Source organism: Salvelinus alpinus, chromosome 7 (genome assembly GCF_045679555.1).
Source record: "Salvelinus alpinus chromosome 7, SLU_Salpinus.1, whole genome shotgun sequence".
In the NCBI taxonomy this organism is placed as follows: Eukaryota; Metazoa; Chordata; class Actinopteri; order Salmoniformes; family Salmonidae; genus Salvelinus; species Salvelinus alpinus.
The window spans coordinates 23031848-23051700 of record NC_092092.1 but is presented as its reverse complement, the minus strand read 5'-3'; the positions used below and the strand labels follow the sequence as shown (position 1 = coordinate 23051700).

General features: G+C 42.9%; 2 protein-coding genes across 4 annotated transcripts in view; one reads left to right on the top strand and one right to left on the bottom strand.

Moving 5' to 3' along the window:
- The window catches only part of LOC139580615 (piggyBac transposable element-derived protein 5-like), a 40163-nt gene extending 32943 nt beyond the window's left edge, over nucleotides 1-7220 (bottom strand). The window contains exon 1 of one of the 2 annotated variants that reach the window (XM_071409475.1): nucleotides 6529-7220. In XM_071409475.1, coding sequence (XP_071265576.1) covers nucleotides 6529-6841 — 313 coding nt within the window. In that variant the 5' untranslated portion in view covers nucleotides 6842-7220. The remainder of the gene's footprint in view (nucleotides 1-6528) is intronic. The other variant, XM_071409474.1, reaches the window with a different exon arrangement.
- Nucleotides 7221-8061: 841 nt separating this feature from the next.
- Nucleotides 8062-19600, top strand: cog2 (component of oligomeric golgi complex 2). 2 transcript variants are annotated; one of them, XM_071409466.1, is made up of 18 exons: nucleotides 8062-8261; nucleotides 8591-8752; nucleotides 9078-9137; nucleotides 9265-9345; nucleotides 11120-11223; nucleotides 12217-12325; nucleotides 12488-12667; nucleotides 13093-13217; nucleotides 13767-13893; nucleotides 14123-14262; nucleotides 14876-14937; nucleotides 15081-15232; nucleotides 15488-15673; nucleotides 16767-16839; nucleotides 17024-17166; nucleotides 17352-17491; nucleotides 17872-18052; nucleotides 19033-19600. In XM_071409466.1, exons 1-18 carry the CDS (start codon nucleotides 8205-8207, stop codon nucleotides 19138-19140), a joined length of 2190 nt encoding a protein of 729 aa, XP_071265567.1. In that variant the 5' UTR covers nucleotides 8062-8204; the 3' UTR covers nucleotides 19141-19600. The 2 variants fall into 2 exon arrangements, with proteins under 2 accessions (XP_071265567.1, XP_071265566.1); XM_071409465.1 differs by having other exon boundaries at nucleotides 9078-9143.
- The last annotated feature ends 253 nt before the right edge of the window (nucleotides 19601-19853 follow it).

Sequence of the window (19853 nt, the reverse complement as noted above, 5' to 3'; positions counted from 1 at the left end):
GCGAGCAGGCCTTTCTAATTGACCTGGTCCGGGTATCCTGGAAGGATATTGACCTCATCCCGTCAGTTGAGGATGCCTGGTCATTCTTTAAAAGTAACTTCTTCACCATCTTAGATAAGCATGCCCCGTTCAAAAAATGCAGAACTAAGAACAGATATAGCACTTGGTTCACTCCAGACCTGACTGCCCTCGACCAGCACAAAAACATCCTGTGGCGGACTGCAATAGCATCGAATAGTCCCCGCGATATGCAACTGTTCAGGGAAGTCAGGAACCAATACACGCAGTCAGTCAGGAAAGCAAAGGCTAGCTTTTTCAAGCAGAAATTTGCATCCTGTAGCTCTAACTCCAAAAAGTTCTGGGACACTGTAAAGTCCATGGAGAACAAGAGCACCTCCTACCAGCTGCCCACTGCACTGAGGCTAGGTAACACGGTCACCACCGATAAATCCATGATAATCGAAAACTTCAACAAGCATTTCTCAACGGCTGGCCATGCCTTCCACCTGGCTACTCCAACCTCGGCCATCAACTCCGCCCCCCCCGCAGCTACTCGCCCAAGCGTCCCCAGCTTCTCCTTTACCCAAATCCAGATAGCAGATGTTCTGAAAGAGCTGAAAAACCTGGACCCATACAAATCAGCTGGGCTTGATAATCTAGACCCTCTATTTCTGAAACTATCCGCCGCCATTGTCGCAACCCCTATTACCAGCCTGTTCAACATCTCTTTCATATCGTCTGAGATCCCCAAGGATTGGAAAGCTGCCGCGGTCATCCCCATCTTTAACTTCTCACGAGTCACCAACCCTGATCCGGTAGCACCCCCCACCCCCCACCCCACTGAGTAGCATAGCTAGCATAGCGTCACAAGTAACTTGTAGCATCTAAATATCATTAAATCACAAGTCTAAGACACCAGATGAAAGATACAGGTCTTGTGAATAAAGCCACCATTTCAGATTTTTAAAATGTTTTACAGGGAAGACACAATATGTAAATCTATTAGCTAACCACGTTAGCAAAGGACACGATATTTTTACTCCCAACAGCTTTTTCCTGCGTCAGTAGCTATCACTAATTCGACTAAATAAAAATATATATAGCCACTAACCAAGAAACAACTTCATAAGATGACAGTCTGATAACATATTTATGGTATAGCATAGTTTTTTTTTTGAAAAATGTGCATTTTTCAGGTATAAATCACAGTTCTACATTGCAGCTGCAATCTGAAATAGTGCTGACCCAGCCAGAACAATTACAGAGACCAACGTCATATAACGAATTACTCATCTTAAAACATTTCAGAAAAATACACAGCGTACAGATATTGAAAGCCCAACATCTGGTGAATCCAAACAATATTTCAGATTTATGAAATGTTTTATAACGAAAACAAAATGTAGCGCTAAATTAGCATAGCTATACCAGGCAGATTCGGCTAGGCGCCCACGGCCAGTTCACATGCACAACAGATATGATATAACATCGTAAATTGGGTCTTACTATGGCTGATCTTTCATCAGAATGTTGATCAAAGTGTCCTTTGTCAAGATGAGTCGTTGGTTCCGTTCAGAATTGTTCCTTTCCCACTCCATTTAGCACAGGTACCGGTCGAGTGGCACGGATCTCTCAAACGTAAATAAATTCAGACAACGGAACACCACAAAACTCCCGAAAAAATTCAAATAATCTGATTAAACTATATTGAAAAAACATACATTACGATGATCTGGTCACATGTATCAAACAAACTTCGAGACGGAGATAGTTTTCATCCATAATGGCCGCACAACAGAAGACAATCGCAGCTACAAGTCGCACGATTTAGACAACCGGAAGTTGTCGGTCACGCCAAAGAATTAGCTCTCATTTCACGTCAGTCCCAGATAAACAAGATATTTTTCCTCTGACGTCCTCTTGACACCCAGAGGAAGGCCAATGAGGTGTGTTTCGGGTCATAGGGGGCACGACCATATATAGGCAGAGCGTTGAAGCTGGCATACACATCTTGCTTTTTTCTTCTTGGTCATGGAAAGTGCTGTCAAATGACTTCTGTATCACTCAGAGACAAAATTGAAACGGTTTTAGAAACTAGAGATTGTTTTCTTTCCAATGGTATTATTTATATGCATATAGTAAGAGCAATAATTGAATAAGAGGCAGTTTAATCTGTAGAGCAAATTATGCTAATGGGAAAATAGCACCCCCTGTATTCTCAAGAAGTTTTAAAGGGGGAGACACCCTGGACCCAAACTGTTACAGACCTATATCCATCCTGCCCTGCCTATCTAAGGTCTTCGAAAGCCAAGTTAATAAACAGATCACTGACCATCTCGAATCCCACCGTACCTTCTCCGCTGTGCAATCCGGTTTCCGAGCCGGTCACGGGTGCACCTCATTTAGTACCTCAAGGTACTAAATGATATCATAACCGCCATCGATAAAAGACAGTACTGTGCAGCCGTCTTCATCGACCTGGCCAAGGCTTTCGACTCTGTCAATCATCATATTCTTATCGGCAGACTCAGTAGCCTCGGTTTTTCTGATGACTGCCTTGCCTGGTTCACCAACTACTTTGCAGACAGAGTTCAGTGTGTCAAATCGGAGGGCATGTTGTCCGGTCCTCTGGCAGTCTCTATGGGGGTACCACAGGGTTCAATTCTCGGGCCGACTCTTTTCTCTGTATATATCAATGATGTTGCTCTTGCTGCGGGCGATTCCCTGATCCACCTCTACGCAGACGACACCATTCTGTATACTTCTGGCCCTTCCTTGGACACTGTGCTATCTAACCTCCAAACGAGCTTCAATGCCATACAACACTCCTTCCGTGGCCTCCAACTGCTCTTAAACGCTAGTAAAACCAAATGCATGCTTTTCAACCGTTCGCTGCCTGCACCCGCCCGCCTGACTAGCATCACCACCCTGGACGGTTCCGACCTAGAATATGTGGACATCTATAAATACCTAGGTGTCTGGCTAGACTGTAAACTCTCCTTCCAGACTCATATTAAATATCTCCAATCCAAAATCAAATCAAGATTCGGCTTTCTATTTCGCAACAAAGCCTCCTTCACTCACGCCGCCAAACTTACCCTAGTAAAACTGACTATCCTACCGATCCTCGACTTCGGCGATGTCATCTACAAAATAGCTTCCAATACTCTACTCAGCAAACTAGATGCAGTTTATCGTAATGCCATCCGTTTTGCTACTAAAACACCTTATACCACCCACCACTGCGACCTGTATGCTCTAGTCGGCTGGCCCTCGCTACATATTCGTCGCCAGACCCACTGGCTCCAGGTCATCTATAAGTCCATGCTAGGTAAAGCTCCGCCTTATCTCAGTTCACTGGTCACGATAACAACACCCACCCGTAGCACGCGCTCCAGCAGGTATATCTCACTGATCATACCAAAAGCCAACACCTCATTTGGCCGCCTTTCCTTCCAGTTCTCTGCTGCCTGTGACTGGAACAAATTGCAAAAATCGCTGAAGTTGGAGACTTTTATTTCCCTCACCAACTTTAAACATCTGCTATCTGAGCAGCTAACCGATCGCTGCAGCTGTACATAGTCCATCTGTAAACAGTCCACCCAATTTACCTACCTCACCCCCTTACTGTTTTTATTTATTTACTTTTCTGCTCTTTTGCACACCAGTATCTCTACTTGCACATGATCATCTGATGATTTATCACTCCAGTGTTAATCTGCTAAATTGTAATTATTCGCTCCTATGGCCTATTTACTGCCTACCTCCTCATGCATTTTGCACACAATGTATATAGACTCATTTCCCCCCCCTACTGTGTTATTGAGTTGTTTATTGTTTACTACATGTGTAACTCTGTATTGTTGTCTGTTCACACTGCTATGCTTTATCTTGGCCACGTCCTGACAGTGGCACAATGCACCCCCAGACCACCATTTAGCGAGAGGGGGCATTTATTTGCAAGTCACATCTGGTCTCAGTGACAGAGCTTTCAAACAGAGCAATGATGAAGACAGGACCCTCAACCTACACTTGTTGTGTGATACATTCATAATAGAGGTCGACCGTTTAAATCGGAATGGCCGATTAATTAGGGCCGATTTCAAGTTTTCATAACAATCGGAAATCGGTATTTTTGGATGCCGTTTTTTTTTTTTACACCTTTATTTAACTAGGCAAGTCAGTTAAGAACACATTCTTATTTTCAATGACGGCCTAGGAACGGTGGGTTAACTGCCTTGTTCAGGGGCAGAACGACAGATTTTTACCTTGTCAGCTCAGGGATTCAATCTTGCAACCTTACGGTTAACTAGTCCAACGCTCTAACCACCTGCCTCACGAGGAGGTGTTACGCGAATGCAGTAAGAAGCCAAGGTAAGTTGCTAGCTAGCATTAAACTTATCTTATAAAAAACAATCAATCAATCATAATCACTAGTTATAACTACACATGGTTGATGATATTACTAGTTTATCTAGCGTGTCCTGCGTTGCATATAATCGATGCAGTGCGCATTCGCGAAAAAGGACTGTCGTTGCTCCAACGTGTACCTAACCATAAACATCAATACCTTTCTTAAAATCAATACACAGAAGTATATATTTTTAAACCTGCATATTTAGCTAAAAGAAATCCAGGTTTGCAGGCAATATTAACCAGGTGGAATTGTGTCACTTCTCTTGCGATCAATGCACGCAGAGTCAGAGTATATGCAACAGTTTGGGCCGCCTGGCTCATTGCGAACTAATTTGCCAGAATTTTACGTAATTATGACATAACATTGAAGGTTGTGCAATGTAACAGGAATATTTAGACTTATGGATGCCACCCGTTAGATAAATACAGAACGGTTCCGTATTTCACTGAAAGAATAAACGTCTTGTTTGAGATGATACTTTCCGGATTCGACCATATTAATGACCTAAGGCTCGTATTTCTGTGTGTTATTATGTTATGATTAAGTCTATGATTTGATAGAGCAGTCTGACTGAGCGGTGGTAGGCACCAGCAGGCTCGTAAGCATTCATTCAAACAGCACTGTAGTGCGTTTTGCCAGCAGCTCTTCGCAATGCTTCAAGCATTGCGCTGTTTATGACTTCAAGCCTATCAACTACCGAGATTAGGGAGATTAGGCTGGTGTAACCGATGTGAAATGGCTAGCTAGTTAGCGGGGTGCGCGCTAATAGCGTTTCAAAAGTCACTCGCTCTGAGACTTGGAGTAGTTGCTCTGCATGGGTAACGCTGCTTCGAGGGTGGCTGTTGTCAATGTGTTCCTGGTTCGAGCCCAGGTAGGAGCGAGGAGAGGGATGGAAGCTATACTGTTACAATGGCAATACTAAAGTGCCTATAAGATCATCCAAAAGTCAAAGGTATATGAAATATAAATCGTATAGAGAGAAATAGTCCTATAATTCCTATAATAACTACAACCTAAAACTTCTTACCTGGGAATATTGAAGACTCATGTTAAAAAGGAACCACCAGCTTTCATATGTTCACATGTTCTGAGCAAGGAACTTAAACGTTAGCTTTCTTACATGGCACATATTGCACTTTTACTTAATTCTCCAACACTTTGTTTTTGCATTCTTTAAACAATATTGAACATGTTTCATTATTTATTTGAGGCTAAATTGATTTTATTGATGTATTATATTAAGTTAAAATAAGTGTTAATTCAGTATTGTTATAACTGTCATTATTACAAATAAAATTTTAAAATCCTCCAATAATCAGTATCGGCGTTGAAAAATCATAATCGGTCGACCTCTAATCCATAATGCTATTTTTTACTTCTATATGACTGATAATCATCTGTAATACATTGACAATTTTACAGGACATTTGTAAGGATAAGAATATTACATATTTGGTTAGGTTGTTGCTGGTACTAGTATGCTTTACCCCTTTAAGCATGACATGCAACTGCTCAGTATTCCTTTACAATGGCAGCTGGTCCAAAATATGCATTGGCATACTACAATGCCTTAGTTGGCAAATACATGTGGCCGAACTGGCAAAGATGTTGCACAATGTTATTTGTGTCTGGAGAGACCGGAGAGAGAGGCAGAGAGTGCTCAAACATGTGTTCTGTGCCAATATTGTCTTTAATTCACTTAGGCTCCTCTGCAACTTGTCCTCTATGCCCATTTCCATTTCCTGGGCTACATAATTGGGAGGAGCAGCATGTCTGTCTGCTCACTGTTAACTAATTGTCCTGTTTCTCCACCACATTCCCAGACTGCCACTTCACTGTTTGTAAGATTCTGACCAATCATATAAGCCACAATTCTCTAAGCAATTCATCCACATTGTGTCATGTTCCTTTATTAAAGGAAACTTGGGCTTTTTCTCTCTCACTCTCTGGGCCTGCTGTTCAATCAGGACCTACAATCATAGGCTACTAATTAGATGGACACGCATGCTCACGAGAAAGAGAAAACACACACACACACACACACACACACAATGGAGATAATGACCTTAACCTATTAATTCAAGCTAGGCTTTATTCTTGAAATTACATACCATATGTGTCGTTGTAGGGGGCCACCGTGATATCTTGCAGTGTGTCGCTCCATCCATCCTTCTCTGCTTGGGTCTTTGAGATAGAGCCGGGTGGACCTCCGTTTTGACAGTTCCCAGTCTCACCTGCCCTTTGATCATCCCCGGCCTCCAAGCAACAGTTATCCGAATTCGAGTCACCCGAAGTGCTGTAAAAGGGATTGTCGCTACTGTCATCTCCCGATTCCCCAAAAACATCATCTGAAATCTGCAAGCTTTCGTAGCGTGAGCGGGCCGCCTCCAGGACAGACAGCGCCTTCATTCCACATTCCGCCATCGCTGGTCGATGCACTTGGTAGCTTACCACACCGCACAATATTCGGCATGCAACTATACTGGGGAAAAACCCGTGCCACACACACACCTACCCACGGGAGATGACAGCCCACTCCCCACTGTGCGCGTTTGATAATTCTGCTAGGCCTACTGCAGACTTGACTTGTGATGCGATAACTTCGACTCTCCCCTTTCTTCAAAGCATCGACCGGAGGGGAGCTGTCCTCATCAAGGCTACTGAAGTTCCCCTCCGCGCTGCGTACAGAGACCGAAATTATCAATATTTATCACTCTCTGCGCATCCTGGTTGGGCCAGCTATTTCGTTGGTGGCTCGTACTGTGTAGAGACCTCAATAAATACGCGGCATCTACATGTCAGCTGACCTGGTTGCTCTCCTGTACTGGCCAATAGCGTTGTTATCTCACTGCAACGTCAAATCTTATGGTATTAAAGCAGAATTGTGTTCTGATGCGGTTAGAACATGCATATACCCTATAAATAGATTTTTGCTTATGATACGAATATAAAATACATATATGATTAATGCATTCGTTTATTCAATGACATTGCAATTACAGGAACTATTTAAAGTAATTTTTGAAAATGTTTAATGATATCCTGTGAAAAGGAGAGCAACAGCAGGTCAGGATTTGTATGATAAAATCTGTTTCTAAGACCACCATGCTTAGAATAAAACAAACAACGTTCCCCTTGGCGCCCTGTGGGGGTGCAATAGATGGGGTCGTCCCAGTCATCTTACTTGTTGGTATGGTACCAAAGATTTTTATAACTAACCCAAGATAGAAAATGAATCATAGTGTGCAGAACACGCAAGGAGGTTGACAGAGCCAAGCACGAGCTAGCGACAACCTATTGGCGCGTACTACAATGTATTTGCATATTTCCGTTAGGGAACGCCTACTCTTTGAAGTGCGCGTGTGCAATAACTCAATTCGCCCTTGCACTCCTAAACTACTCATTTTTTAAAAACTTTGGCACAGGGTAAAGTCTACAAAACGTAGCCCACTCTGTAATAGGTACTGGTTTTGGAAAAATAAAACTGCATTGAGATCAAATGTTTCATAGATGAGAAAAATCTTCTCCCACTGCTAGCCAATGGACTTCCTCTCATCACCATATTTGGTAGTGAGTGGAAACACTAACCGGATGCTTCACATTGTACATCCGGTGAAATATCTGTCTCATTGTTCTATCGTTGAGGTACACTGCCATGTTTGCGGAAGTATAATTTCAGTATTTTTCCCTCTTCTCATTCTTCAGAAATTATTTAGCAACTTTTTTAAACTTTATATTATAACTACATGTCCCGCCTTTATCGATTTCAAGGATAGTACGAAAGAAAATGAATCTGCCAAAGGGGCCGGATTCTCTCTGTTTCGACAAGGACGTGTTTATGAAGGTAGTTAGCTAACAGTAGCTAAGATCATGTCACTTTTCCAAGCTAACGTGACCTAGTATTGCCATAGGTTAGCTAGCAGTGATCAGCCAAACTGGCTTCATTCCATGTTATCACATCTTGAAAAGACACGAATTATATACGCCTAAATTTGTCTCCTCGTATTTAGCTATCTACCTTCTTCATCAAACTGTTAATGCCCGATTAGAAATGGCAAGCAGCTAGCAAGTTAGTTTCTGCTGGACAGATTTTGCATAAGCATTGGCTAGCTAACGTTAACTACATGATCAATCATGATACATGTTTTCTTCTTCATCTTCTGTTGCATTCAGGATGACTTCGACGTAGATCAGTTTGTTGCTGATTGCAGAAAGCATGTCCAGCTGGAGGAAATGCGCGAGGACCTTGAGATGTATTACAAACTGCTCAAAACAGCCATGGTGGAGCTCATCAACAAAGACTATGCAGACTTTGTCAACCTCTCCACCAATCTGGTAGGTTCCTACGGCTGTCACGTCCAAGATGCTGCAGTGTCCCCCACCCATATGTGGCATTAATGAACGTTACAACCATGCATTTGTAGCCAAATAACAAGATGGCAATCCTATTTTACAACAATGTCACTTGAAAGAAACTGGGAGCATCAGCGGAATCTGCTCAATATGGATGTAGCAATCTAAATGGGTGTGATGATGAGATGCCTGTTTGTTCTTCCAAACAGTTGCTCCAGCTAAGATCAGGAATTAAATGTCAATTAGGCCTAATAGCTACAGTAGTAGTTAGAGAATAATGGGCATACTTGATGTATCATCTATTTAGGTTGGAATGGACAAAGCCCTGAACCAGCTATCAGTGCCACTGGGTCAGTTGCAGGAAGAGGTACTGGTATGTGCTCTGTTTGACTCTTTTTTTCATATTATGATACATTGATTTCACCTTCATTGCTGTTGACTTGGTCACACACTTTGTCCTATTTATGTATCTTTCTCCCTTTCATTTTTTTCAGAGCTTGAGAACATCAGTAAGTGAGGTGATCCAAGCCATTGACAACCAGCTATCAAAGCAAGATGACTTGCAAAACAAAAAGGTTTGTTAACCTGGATTTATACACTACATGACCAAAAGTACGCGTTTGACCTCTAGGTTTTATGGGTATTATGACTCATAACGTGGCACTCTCAAGGTTATACACTACAGGACGCAAAGTATATGGACACCTGCTTGTCGAACATCTCATTCCAAAATCATGGGCATTCATATGTTTTTGGTCCCCCCTTTGCTGCTATAACAGCCTCCACTCTTCTGGGAAGGCGTTCCACTAGATGTTGGAACATTGCTGCAGGCACTTGCTTCCATTCAGCCACAAGCATTATTGAGTTCGGGCACTGATGTTGGGCGATTAGGCCTGGCTCGCAGTCGGCGTTCCAATTCATCTGAAAAGTGTTCAGTGGGTTTGAGGTCAAGGCACTGTGCAGGCCAGTCATGTTCTTCCACACCGATCTCGACAAACCATTATTATATTTTTGTTGTTGTATTTTACCCCCTTTTCCTCCCCAACTTTGATCTTGTCTCATCGCTGCAACTCCCCAACGGGCTCGGGAGGCAAAGGTCGAGTCATGTGTCCTCCGAAACATAACCCGCCAAACCGCGCGTCTTAACACCCGCCCATTTAACCCGTAAGCCAGTGTCGGAGGAAACACCGTTCACCAGACTACCGAGGTCAGCTTGCAAGCGCCGGGCCTGCCACAAGGAGTCGCTAGTGCGCGATGAGCCAAGTAAAGCCCCCCTGGCCAGACCATCCCCTAACCCAGACAACACTGGGCCAATTGTGTACCGCCCTATGGAACTCCCGATCACGGCTAGTTGTGATACAGCCCGGGATCGAACTCAAGTCTGTAGTGACCCTTCTAGAACTGCGATATAGTGCCTTAAACTGCTGCGCCACTCGGGAGGCTTCAACAAACTATTTCTGTATGGACTTCGCTTTGTGTTTCATGCTGAAACAGGAAAGGGCCTTCCCCAAACGGTTTCCACAAAGTTGGAAGCACAGAATCGTCTAGAATGTCATTGTATGCTGTAGAGTTAAGATTTCCCTTCACTGGAACTAAGGGGCCTAGCCCGAACCATAAAAAATCAGACTGCCAGATGGTGAAGCGTGATTCATCACTCTAGAGAGCGCATTTCCAATGGTGGCGAGCTTTACACCACTCCAGCCGACGCTTGACATTGCACATGGTGATCTTAGGCTTGTGTGCGGCTGCTCGGCCATAGAAACCCATTTCATGAAGCTCCCGACGAACAGTTATTGTGCTGACGTCGCTTCCAGAGGCAGTTTGGAACTCGTTAGTGAGTGTTGCAACCGAGGACAGACGATTTTTATGCTTCAGCACTTGGCGGTTCCGTTCTGTGAGCTTGTGTGGCCTACCACTTCGCGGCTGAGCCGTTGTTGCTCCTACATGTTTCAACTTCACAACAACAGCACTTACAGTTGACCGGGGCAGCTCTAGTAGGGCAGAAATTTGACGAACTGACTTGTTGGAAAGGTGGCATCCTATGACAGTGCCACTTTGAAAGTCACTGAGCTTTTCAGTAAGGCCATTCTACTGCCAATGATTGTCTATGGATATTGCATGGCTGTGTGCTCGATTTTATACCCCTGTCAGCAACGGGTGTGGTTGAAATAGCTGAATCCACTCATTTGAATGGGTGTCCACATACTTTTTATTAAATATAGTGTATGTCTACCATTTCAGACATTTGTGTTTCTGAAAAATACAGTACATTTGTATGTGTGTAGCTGGATGCTAGATATGAGTCTGTTTAAACTGTCATGTTTCTCATTTTTTGTTCCCCTATACAAGATGTGTGTCACAAGACTCATCCAAGTTGTTCGATCAGTAGAGAAGATTGAAAAAATCCTACATTCTCAGAACTCAAAAGACTCAACATCTCTTGAGATAAGCAGGTATGTAAAAAAATGATTGCATCAGCTTTTTGCTGATATGACATATTATAGTCTCTCTACCATACGGATGCATCTAAGTTAATGATGAGGCAAGGTCACAGAAAGAAGCCATTACCCCATTTTTTAAAAGTGATTCTCCAGGGACGCATGGCTCTCGACCTTTGCCTCTCCCGAGTCTGTACAGGAGTTGACGCGATGGGACAAGACTGTAACTACCAATTGGATATCATGAAATTGGGGAGAAAAAGGCGTAAAAAGTACAAAAAAATGTGATGCTCTGGGAACTTTTGTGTAATTTAAACCAGTAGTCTTGAAAGTGGTGCTCACTAGCCAAAACGGGTCTCCATTTTTTGTGTGCTACTTCATTCAATTGTGTATAGATTATTTGGACGAATCAGGATTGGGCAAAGGCGGTGCGTAAACTGGTGCAGTGATTTTCAAGCCTGTGTACGGATGATAAACGTTTCCATTAGATTCCACAGCCACAAAGTCAAATTGGCTATATCGTAAAAATTAATGAATACCAAAATGTGCTTTTTGGCCATGAAAAACACGGGCTAAATTAGTGTAAGGGAGGGGTTTGGCCGAAAGTTTTTCCATTGGCGAGGGAGGAGACTCACAATTATTAACTGCATTTCCTCCAGAAGTAAAAAAAAGAATTGCTAACTTTTCCCAGATAATTTTACCTTTGTGTAACCGATATTCAATTGTGTACTATGTCATCCACTTCGTGTGATATGTTTACATCCTTCTTTTTTGAGCAATTCTTATGATATGTTACGTATCCAATTCGTACAATATATGCTTAAGATCCCGGACTGAAACTTTAAATTTGACCTTGCTTTTAATATTTTCTGAGAATATGGCATCCAGCCAGCATTTCAGGGCCTACCCCTATCCCTGTAGCTATGTCAGCTATATTCTTCATGTTATGTACTCTATATATTGGTGTATGTTTCAGTTTCTAAGTTTGCTGTTTCTTTTGCTTTGTAGTCCTCTCTTAGCTGGTCAGATTCTGGAGCGGATTGCCACAGAGTTCAATCAGTTGCAGTTCCATGCTGTCCAAAGCAAGGGCATGCCCCTGCTGGACAAAGTCAGGCCTGTAAGTCAAGTCGTATTATTCAACACTGACAGCACCATTGCATTTCTGGGGTTGATTTTCAGTACACAAACTAGATTAAGGTTAATGGTTGAAAATGACCTTGCCTGCCCATTGTAAAGATTCCTTTACTTACACTGTGTCTGTGTACGATCTGTGTTGTAGCGTATTTCCGGCATCACGTCCATGCTACAGCAGTCTTTGGAGGGGCTCCTTATACAGGGCCTCCAGACCTCCAATGTGGATATTGTGCGTCACTGCCTACGCACTTACGCCACCATCGACAAGACTAGGGACGCAGAGGCTCTGGTGGGACAATTCCTGGTCAAGCCCTACATGGATGAGGTGAGGTTGTGTGGGAGTGGAAGCGTCAGGATTAGGTCCTGTATGCTCAGTTGGTAGTGCATGGTGCTTGCAACGCCAGGAATGTGAGTTCGATTCCCAGGACCACCCATATGTATGCACGCATGACTGTAAGTCGCTTTGATTAAAAGCGTCTGCTAAATAGCATGTAAAGAAGAGCGTGTAGGGCTGGTGTCCCAGTCCTACTCCTGGACTAACAATCATGATTTTTAATTGCTTTTAAATCCAGGCGTAAACTTAATCTGGTTTCTGGGACACTCTCTTAGTGTCTAGCTCACCAATATATTTACGAAATGATGCGGAAATGGACAATTCAAGAACTTAATGTACTGTGTTCTTCTTCAGAGATGAAGTCTATGCTTCCTCTACATAAACAGTACTTCACCTGACTATTTTGTTGTCAACAGGTCATCGTTGAACAGCTGGTCAAGTCCACCCCCAATGGCCTTCAAATAATGTACACCAAGCTCTTAGAGTTTGTGCCGCATCACTGTAGACTGCTGCGCGAGGTGACTGGAATGGCCATTTCAAGGTACCCGCCATAGCTGAGCTGGAAGTCAATGTTCTGAAGGCATTTCTCCCAACAGATATAAGAAAGTATATGGTAGAATGGCCATAAGGCGCTACAGAGGGTAGTGCGTACAGCCAAGTACATCACTGGGGCCAAGCTTCCTGCCATCCAGGACCTATATACTAGGCGGTATCAGAGGAAGGCCCAAAAAATTCTCCAAGACTCCAGTCACCCAAGTCATGAACTGTTTTCTCTGCTACCGCACCGGCAAGCGGTACCGGAGCGCCAAGCCTAGGTCCAAAAGGCTCCTTAACAGCTTCTACCTCAAAGCCATAAGACTGCTGAACAATTAATCAAACGGCCACCCTGACTATTTGCATTTACTTTTGTTTATTTAGTAAATATTTTCTTAACTCTATTTTAGTAAGACTGTATTGTTGGTTAATAAGGGCTTGTAAGTAAGCATTTCAAGGCGCGTGTGACAAATACAATTTGATTTGAGTTACATTCATAACCTATGAATTTCTTATTTGTTCTTTCTCATGTCTTTGCTTTCTGCTGTCTGTCCAGTGAAAAGGCAGACATAGTGCCTGGATACGACTTCTTGGTGAACTCCGTTTGGCCTGAAATCATCAAAGGTATCGAGGAGAGAATCCCCTCTCTCTTCAACGCGGGCAACCCTGACACCTTTTATGAGGTACGTACTGTAACGTCCCAATCTCATTCTTCTGGCATCAAAGTAGTCCTATGGCATCATTACTGTCATATAAAACCATTAGAAGCCAGTGTCTTTGGCAGTGTTCAACAGAGCTTGGAAATACAATGGAAATAGTAATGGAAACACTGACCCTGACAAGTCCTACTCTCTACTAGTGGGAGAGGGTGACCAGATTCTCATTCGGTTCATGTCTGTATCTATTTTGCAGAGGTACACAATCAGCATGGACTTTGTGAGGAAGTTTGATAGGCAGTGTGGCTCCCAAGCCAGTGTGAGGAGACTGAGAGCTCACGCCTCCTATCAGAGCTTCCACAACAAGTGGAACCTACCTGTCTACTTCCAGCTCCGGTGAGTAGCTGCATGCTCCATGACCTTTGACTTCTGTGCATCCTGTACTGACCTTCTGTGCTTGATTTTGCACCATTTAATTGTCACCTACCCTGCTGATGTCCAGTCATCCGTTTTACTTCCTGGATATTGTGCTGATATCATGTTACGCATAGAGATAAGAAGATGACAGTTACGGGTCATAAGTAACTGTGTCCAACACAAGGCTCCCGATGAATACTCCCTCTAAGGAAATATTGATCCTCTATAGAGTCAACGTGAAGGTTGTTGAACTCTCTGTGCCTTGCAGTGTTTGTCAACCAGCATCTGCACATTTCACAATGGAAAGTCTGTCATGCTGCACATGCTTAAAATTGTGTGCTTTCAATTCCATCACAGCTGCATGTTGTGTAATGGCTGTTGCTACCTGTTTTACAGTCAATATTGTTTTGAGAATGTGCTATGCTATTTATCTTATTGTAAAGAATAATCATCATCTTCTTTTGCAATGCCATTTCTACAAAAATGGAGATTGGAAAAATCCTTTTAGAACTGTTTTGCTCAAAAACAGCAAGCTAGCTTATACGTGTTTAACAGCGATGCATTAACTTGTTGTTCCCGATCTCTGTCACAGGTACAAGGAAATTGCTGCATGTTTAGAGAATGCTATTGCTGATGGGTTAGAGGCAGCACCAGGTTAGTAGCTATACTCAACTTTAATGTATGAATGGATAAGTTATATTTCATGAATCATTACCACAAAAGGCAATATTACATGCTGGCTTGTATTACCTGCTCCCTACACACTCTTCCCCCCCCTTACACACTCTATTCCTCAGCGGGCAGCTGCTACCACCTGCTGGTGTCCCAGGTGCTGTGGAACAGCTTGGTCAGGTGCTGGGCGGAAAAGGTCTACCTGCCCCCGCTGTCTCACCGCTTCTGGAAGCTCACCCTGCAGCTCATCTCACGCTACTCCAAGTTCCTCACTGAGGTACAGCCTCCAACATGGCAACCCAACTTTCCTCCAACATGGCAACCCAACCTTTCCACTACAATATTAATGCTAGTGTACATAGTGTCTATAGATTCAGTGATACCTCTATTAATCTAGTGTTCAACGTAGCCTGCAGCATATGTCAGTATTCCAGTGTTTTAAAGCAGCAGGAATGAAAATGTGAATACTATGAAAGGAAATGCTCGTCCTATTAAGTTGTCATGATTGGTGTTTCTGGACCCTGTCTTCTAGATGCTGACTAAATCTCCCTCCACGGAGGTCAGTAAAGACCCTGTGAGGCCCCTTCCCAGCTCCGCCTCCTCCACGTCCAGTCGCACCTCTCAGGATGATGGGGGCAGTGAGAGTGGCAGCCCAGCAACCCTATCTACCAAACAGCTGGTTTTTATAGCCTCCGATGTGGACAAACTACAGGACCAGGTAGTGATATGGACCAATCATGACCAAGATCCTGCAAAATAAGCCAATTAAGTTTTGTACTGTATTTAATTTTTAAAATATTAAAAAAATTAAATCACCATTATTTAACCAGGTAGGCTAGTTGAGAACAAGTTCTCATTTGCAACTGCGACCTGGCCAAGATAAAGCAAAGCAGTTCGACTTGTACAACAACACAGAGTTACACATGGAATAAACAAACATACAGTATAAAAAGTCTATATACAGCATGTGCAAATGAGGTAGGATAAGAGAGGTAAGGCAATAAATAGGCCATGGTGGCGAAGTAATTACAATATAGCAATTAAACACTGGAATGGTAGAATGTGCAAGTAGAGATACTGTGGTGCAAAGGAGCAAGATAAATAAATAAATACAGTATGGGGAAGGAGTAGTTGGATGGGCTATTTACAGATGGGCTATGTACAGGTGCAGTGATCTGTGAGCTGCTCTGACAGCTGGTACTTAAAGCTAGTGAGGGAGATATGGGTCTCCAGCTTCAGTGATTTTTGCAGTTCGTTCCAGTCATTGGCAGCAGAGAACTGGAAGGAATGGCGGCCAAAGGAAGAATTGGCTTTGGGGGTGACCAGTGAGATATACCTTCTGGAGCGCGTGCTACGGGTGGGTGCTGCTATGGTGACCAGTGAGCTGAGATAAGGCGGGGCTTTACCTAGCAGAGACTTGTAGATGACCTGGAGCCAGTGGATTTGGCGACGAGTTTTAAGCGAGGGCCAGCCAACGAGAGCGTACAGGGCGCAGTGGTGGGTTGTATATGGGGCTTTGGTGACAACGGATGGCACTGTGATAGACTTCATCCAATTTGTTGAGTAGAGTGTTGGAGGCTATTTTGTAAATGACATCGCCGAAGTCGAGGATCGGTAGGATGGTCAGTTTTACGAGGTCAGTTTTACCTTCCAAGAAGACAAAAATAATTTACACATTCAATAGATGTGGTTTTTAATTTTAAGAATTACTTTTAGTGGTAGGCAACATTACATAGATATGCATTTGCATTAACCTTGTTATTTTTGCATCATTAGTTTTCTTTACCATTAAACATTTGCCTTTCTCACAGATTCCGGAACTTTCTAAGATGATTATGCAGAAACTGGAGGTCATTGGGTACAAAAACGTTGTAATTGTTGGAGGTATGTCGTCATCATTATGCTTGAAAGATGAAATGCACAAACTGATACCTTGTTCCAGACAGTGTTCAATCATGATACTGATTCCATCAGCTGTTACTGTTCTCTTACTGCAAGTCAGTTGATATAGTGCCTTTTGATTGCCTTTTTGACAAGTGTCCTTCCATGCCCTGTGTTCTCTCCCCAGAGGCCCTAGAAGACTCCAAAGCCTCCCTGTCTGGCTGCATTCCCACCCTGAACAGCAAGATGACTCAGCATTTAACTGAGAGGTGCTTTCGCTTCCTGAAGAGTGCCTCTGAGGTCCCCCGACTATACCGCAGGACCAACAAAGTGAGAAGGCCTGCCCCTCATGCGTCATCCTCCCAAGACAATGGAGCAGCGCTCCCATTAGGCTTCAACGTTACTGAGATGATTAGAGAACATCTGCTGTATAATACCAAAATATTGAAAAGTGCACCACAGTCACAGCAGTCACAAGCTTGAAAATATGTGCCTGTTCTTCATCTCCTGTATAGGAAGTTCCCTTCAGAGCTTCTGCCTACATGGACAACGCCCTGCGGCCGCTGCACCAGCTCCTGAGCGACTCCAAAGACATGGTGAAGCCCTCCATCGCCCAGGACTGGCTACGGGTCGTACTCAATGACTGCACTCACAGGTAGGGGGACTCTGCTGTCTGTTCGAATTCCTGTATAGGCAAGTACAGTATACTGTAAGAGATGGCTAGAGACCACTTCATGAATGGGAAAATTAGATCCTGTGAAGATAATTCTAGTCCACGTATACAGCTTTCAATTTTAATGCATGCCATAGTTTTTAGTCCTGGTAACATGTTATAATAATATTTAATAAAATTTGGTTGACTCTCTAGGGCCAATGCAGTGAGTCACAATGTTTTGTCCTAAGAATGGCACCACACAAGGACACAAACTAACAATTTAATTGAATTCAAGGACAGTCAACCTCACAAACTTAAGTAGCTTTTTGGTCTGCTCCACCAAGCACAAAATACTAATTTTCCATCTTGACATTGGGCAGATATTTTGAAACCATATCAGACGTTTTGAGTTCCGTAAAAAAAATGGAGGAAAGTTTAAAGAGACTGAAGCAAGCGAGGAAAACGGCAACCACCAACACGATAGGTACCACTGGAGGCCCCACAGATGACAGCAAGATCCGCCTGCAGCTGGCCTTGGATGTGGAGTACCTGGGAGAGCAGGTAGGGTTCACCCTGTTAGATAACCCAAACTTATCTTGTAGTTGTCCTTTGACTATGTTATAGAAAGACAGTATGTTTAACTCAAACAATGGGAAGGAAGGAAGGCAGGTCAGGAAAATCCCCAGAATGATTGTTGTGATGGTAAGCCTCTAATACCACAAAGACTCCAGCCACCCTAGTCGTAGACTGTTCTCTCTCCTACCGCACGGCATGCGGTACCGGAGCACCAAGTCTAGGTCCAAGAGGCTTCTAAACAGCTTCTACCCCCAAGTCATAAGACTCCTGAACATCTAATCAAATGGCTACCCAGACTATTTTAATTGCCTCCCCCTCTTTTACGCTGCCGCTACTCTGTTATCTATGCATAGTCACTTTAATAACTCTACCTACATGTACATATTCAATCAAATTGTATTTGTCATATGCGCCGAATACAACATGTGTAGACTTATTTTTTTATTTTTTTAGAATAAGAAATTAAAGTAACAAATAATTAAAGAGCAGCAGTAAAATAACAATAGCGAGGCTATATACAGGGGGTACCGGTACAAAGTCAATGTGCAGGGGCACCGGTTAGTCAAGGTAATTGAGGTAATATGTACATGTAGGTAGAGTTATTAAAGTGACTATGCATAGATAACAGAGAGTAGCAGCAGTGTAAAAGAGGGGGGTATGCAAATAGTCTGGGTAGAGATTTGATTAGATGTTCAGGAGTCTTATGGCTTGGGGATAATATTACCTCGGCTAAGCGGTGCCCCCGCACATTGACTCTGTACCGGTACCCCCTGTATATAGCCTCTCTATTGTTATTTTACTGCTGCTCTTTAATTATTTCTTACTTTTATTTCTTGCTTTTCTTTGGGTATTTTTCTTAAAACTGTATTATTGGGTAAGGGCTTGTAAGTAAGCATTTCACTGTAAGGTTGTATTCAGCGTATGTGACGAATATAATTTGATTTGATGTTTGTTTCCCATGACAGATTCAGAAGATGGGTCTGCAACCTGCCGACATCACCATGTTCTCAACACTAAATGACTTGGTCCAAGGAGCACAGGACGTGACTCCATCAGAGCAGGCTGTACCATAATCCTGCACCGATATGAATGTATCTGTATGCTCTTAGTTAGAAGGAAGAAAGCACAATGAGGGACTGGGTCTTATTTATTTTGAACGCTAATCATATGAAAGATGTTATTGAAATCAAGAGAACTTCAACATTTTAATTTTCAATAGTAATTCAGTATTTCTTACTGGCCCCCTGACTGTTCATAACAGCAAATGTGTAATGTAATGGGGTCAAAAGGGGTTAACCCTAACCCTCTATGCCTGCCTGAGAATTCACTGTACGTTCAATAATGCAAGTTATGTCATCATACAAAAGAGATACTGGCAAAAAGTAGACCAGGGCAGCTTCTTGGTCTACTTTTTTAGTGAAGGATAAAGATATTGTACATTGTGAAAAGAGTTGGTGAAGGATGAGATTGTACATTTTTAAATGAGGTGAATCAAAGTTGTAATAACCTTGGTAATAAAAGCTTTCGATCTTTGTATGTTGTTGTGTAAATGTGATTCAAGTTCAGCTGTTATGAGGGGTGACCTAATAAGGCATATCATAAAGCTCAGTGACATTCAGTTCATTTGCGAGACAGGGATCAGCCTTCATTATTTACGGTCTGGTTTTGCGAAAAGGTTTGTCATTATTAGCCCCATGTTATCTAAACCTTTTAAGTCTCAGGAGAAATAGTCACTAGCTGTTCCCTTTTTTGTAAAGGATTTTTCAAGACAAATGGACATTTCAAC

Bases quoted from the DNA above. Each gene is read 5' to 3' on its own strand.
- cog2 (XM_071409465.1), top strand. From the start codon at position 8,205: ATGAATCTGCCAAAGGGGCCGGATTCTCTCTGTTTCGACAAGGACGTG. The intron at 11,224-12,216 runs GTATGTAAAAAA...TTTGCTTTGTAG, and splicing joins ACATCTCTTGAGATAAGCAG to TCCTCTCTTAGCTGGTCAGA. The intron at 13,218-13,766 runs GTACCCGCCATA...CTGTCTGTCCAG, and splicing joins ACTGGAATGGCCATTTCAAG to TGAAAAGGCAGACATAGTGC.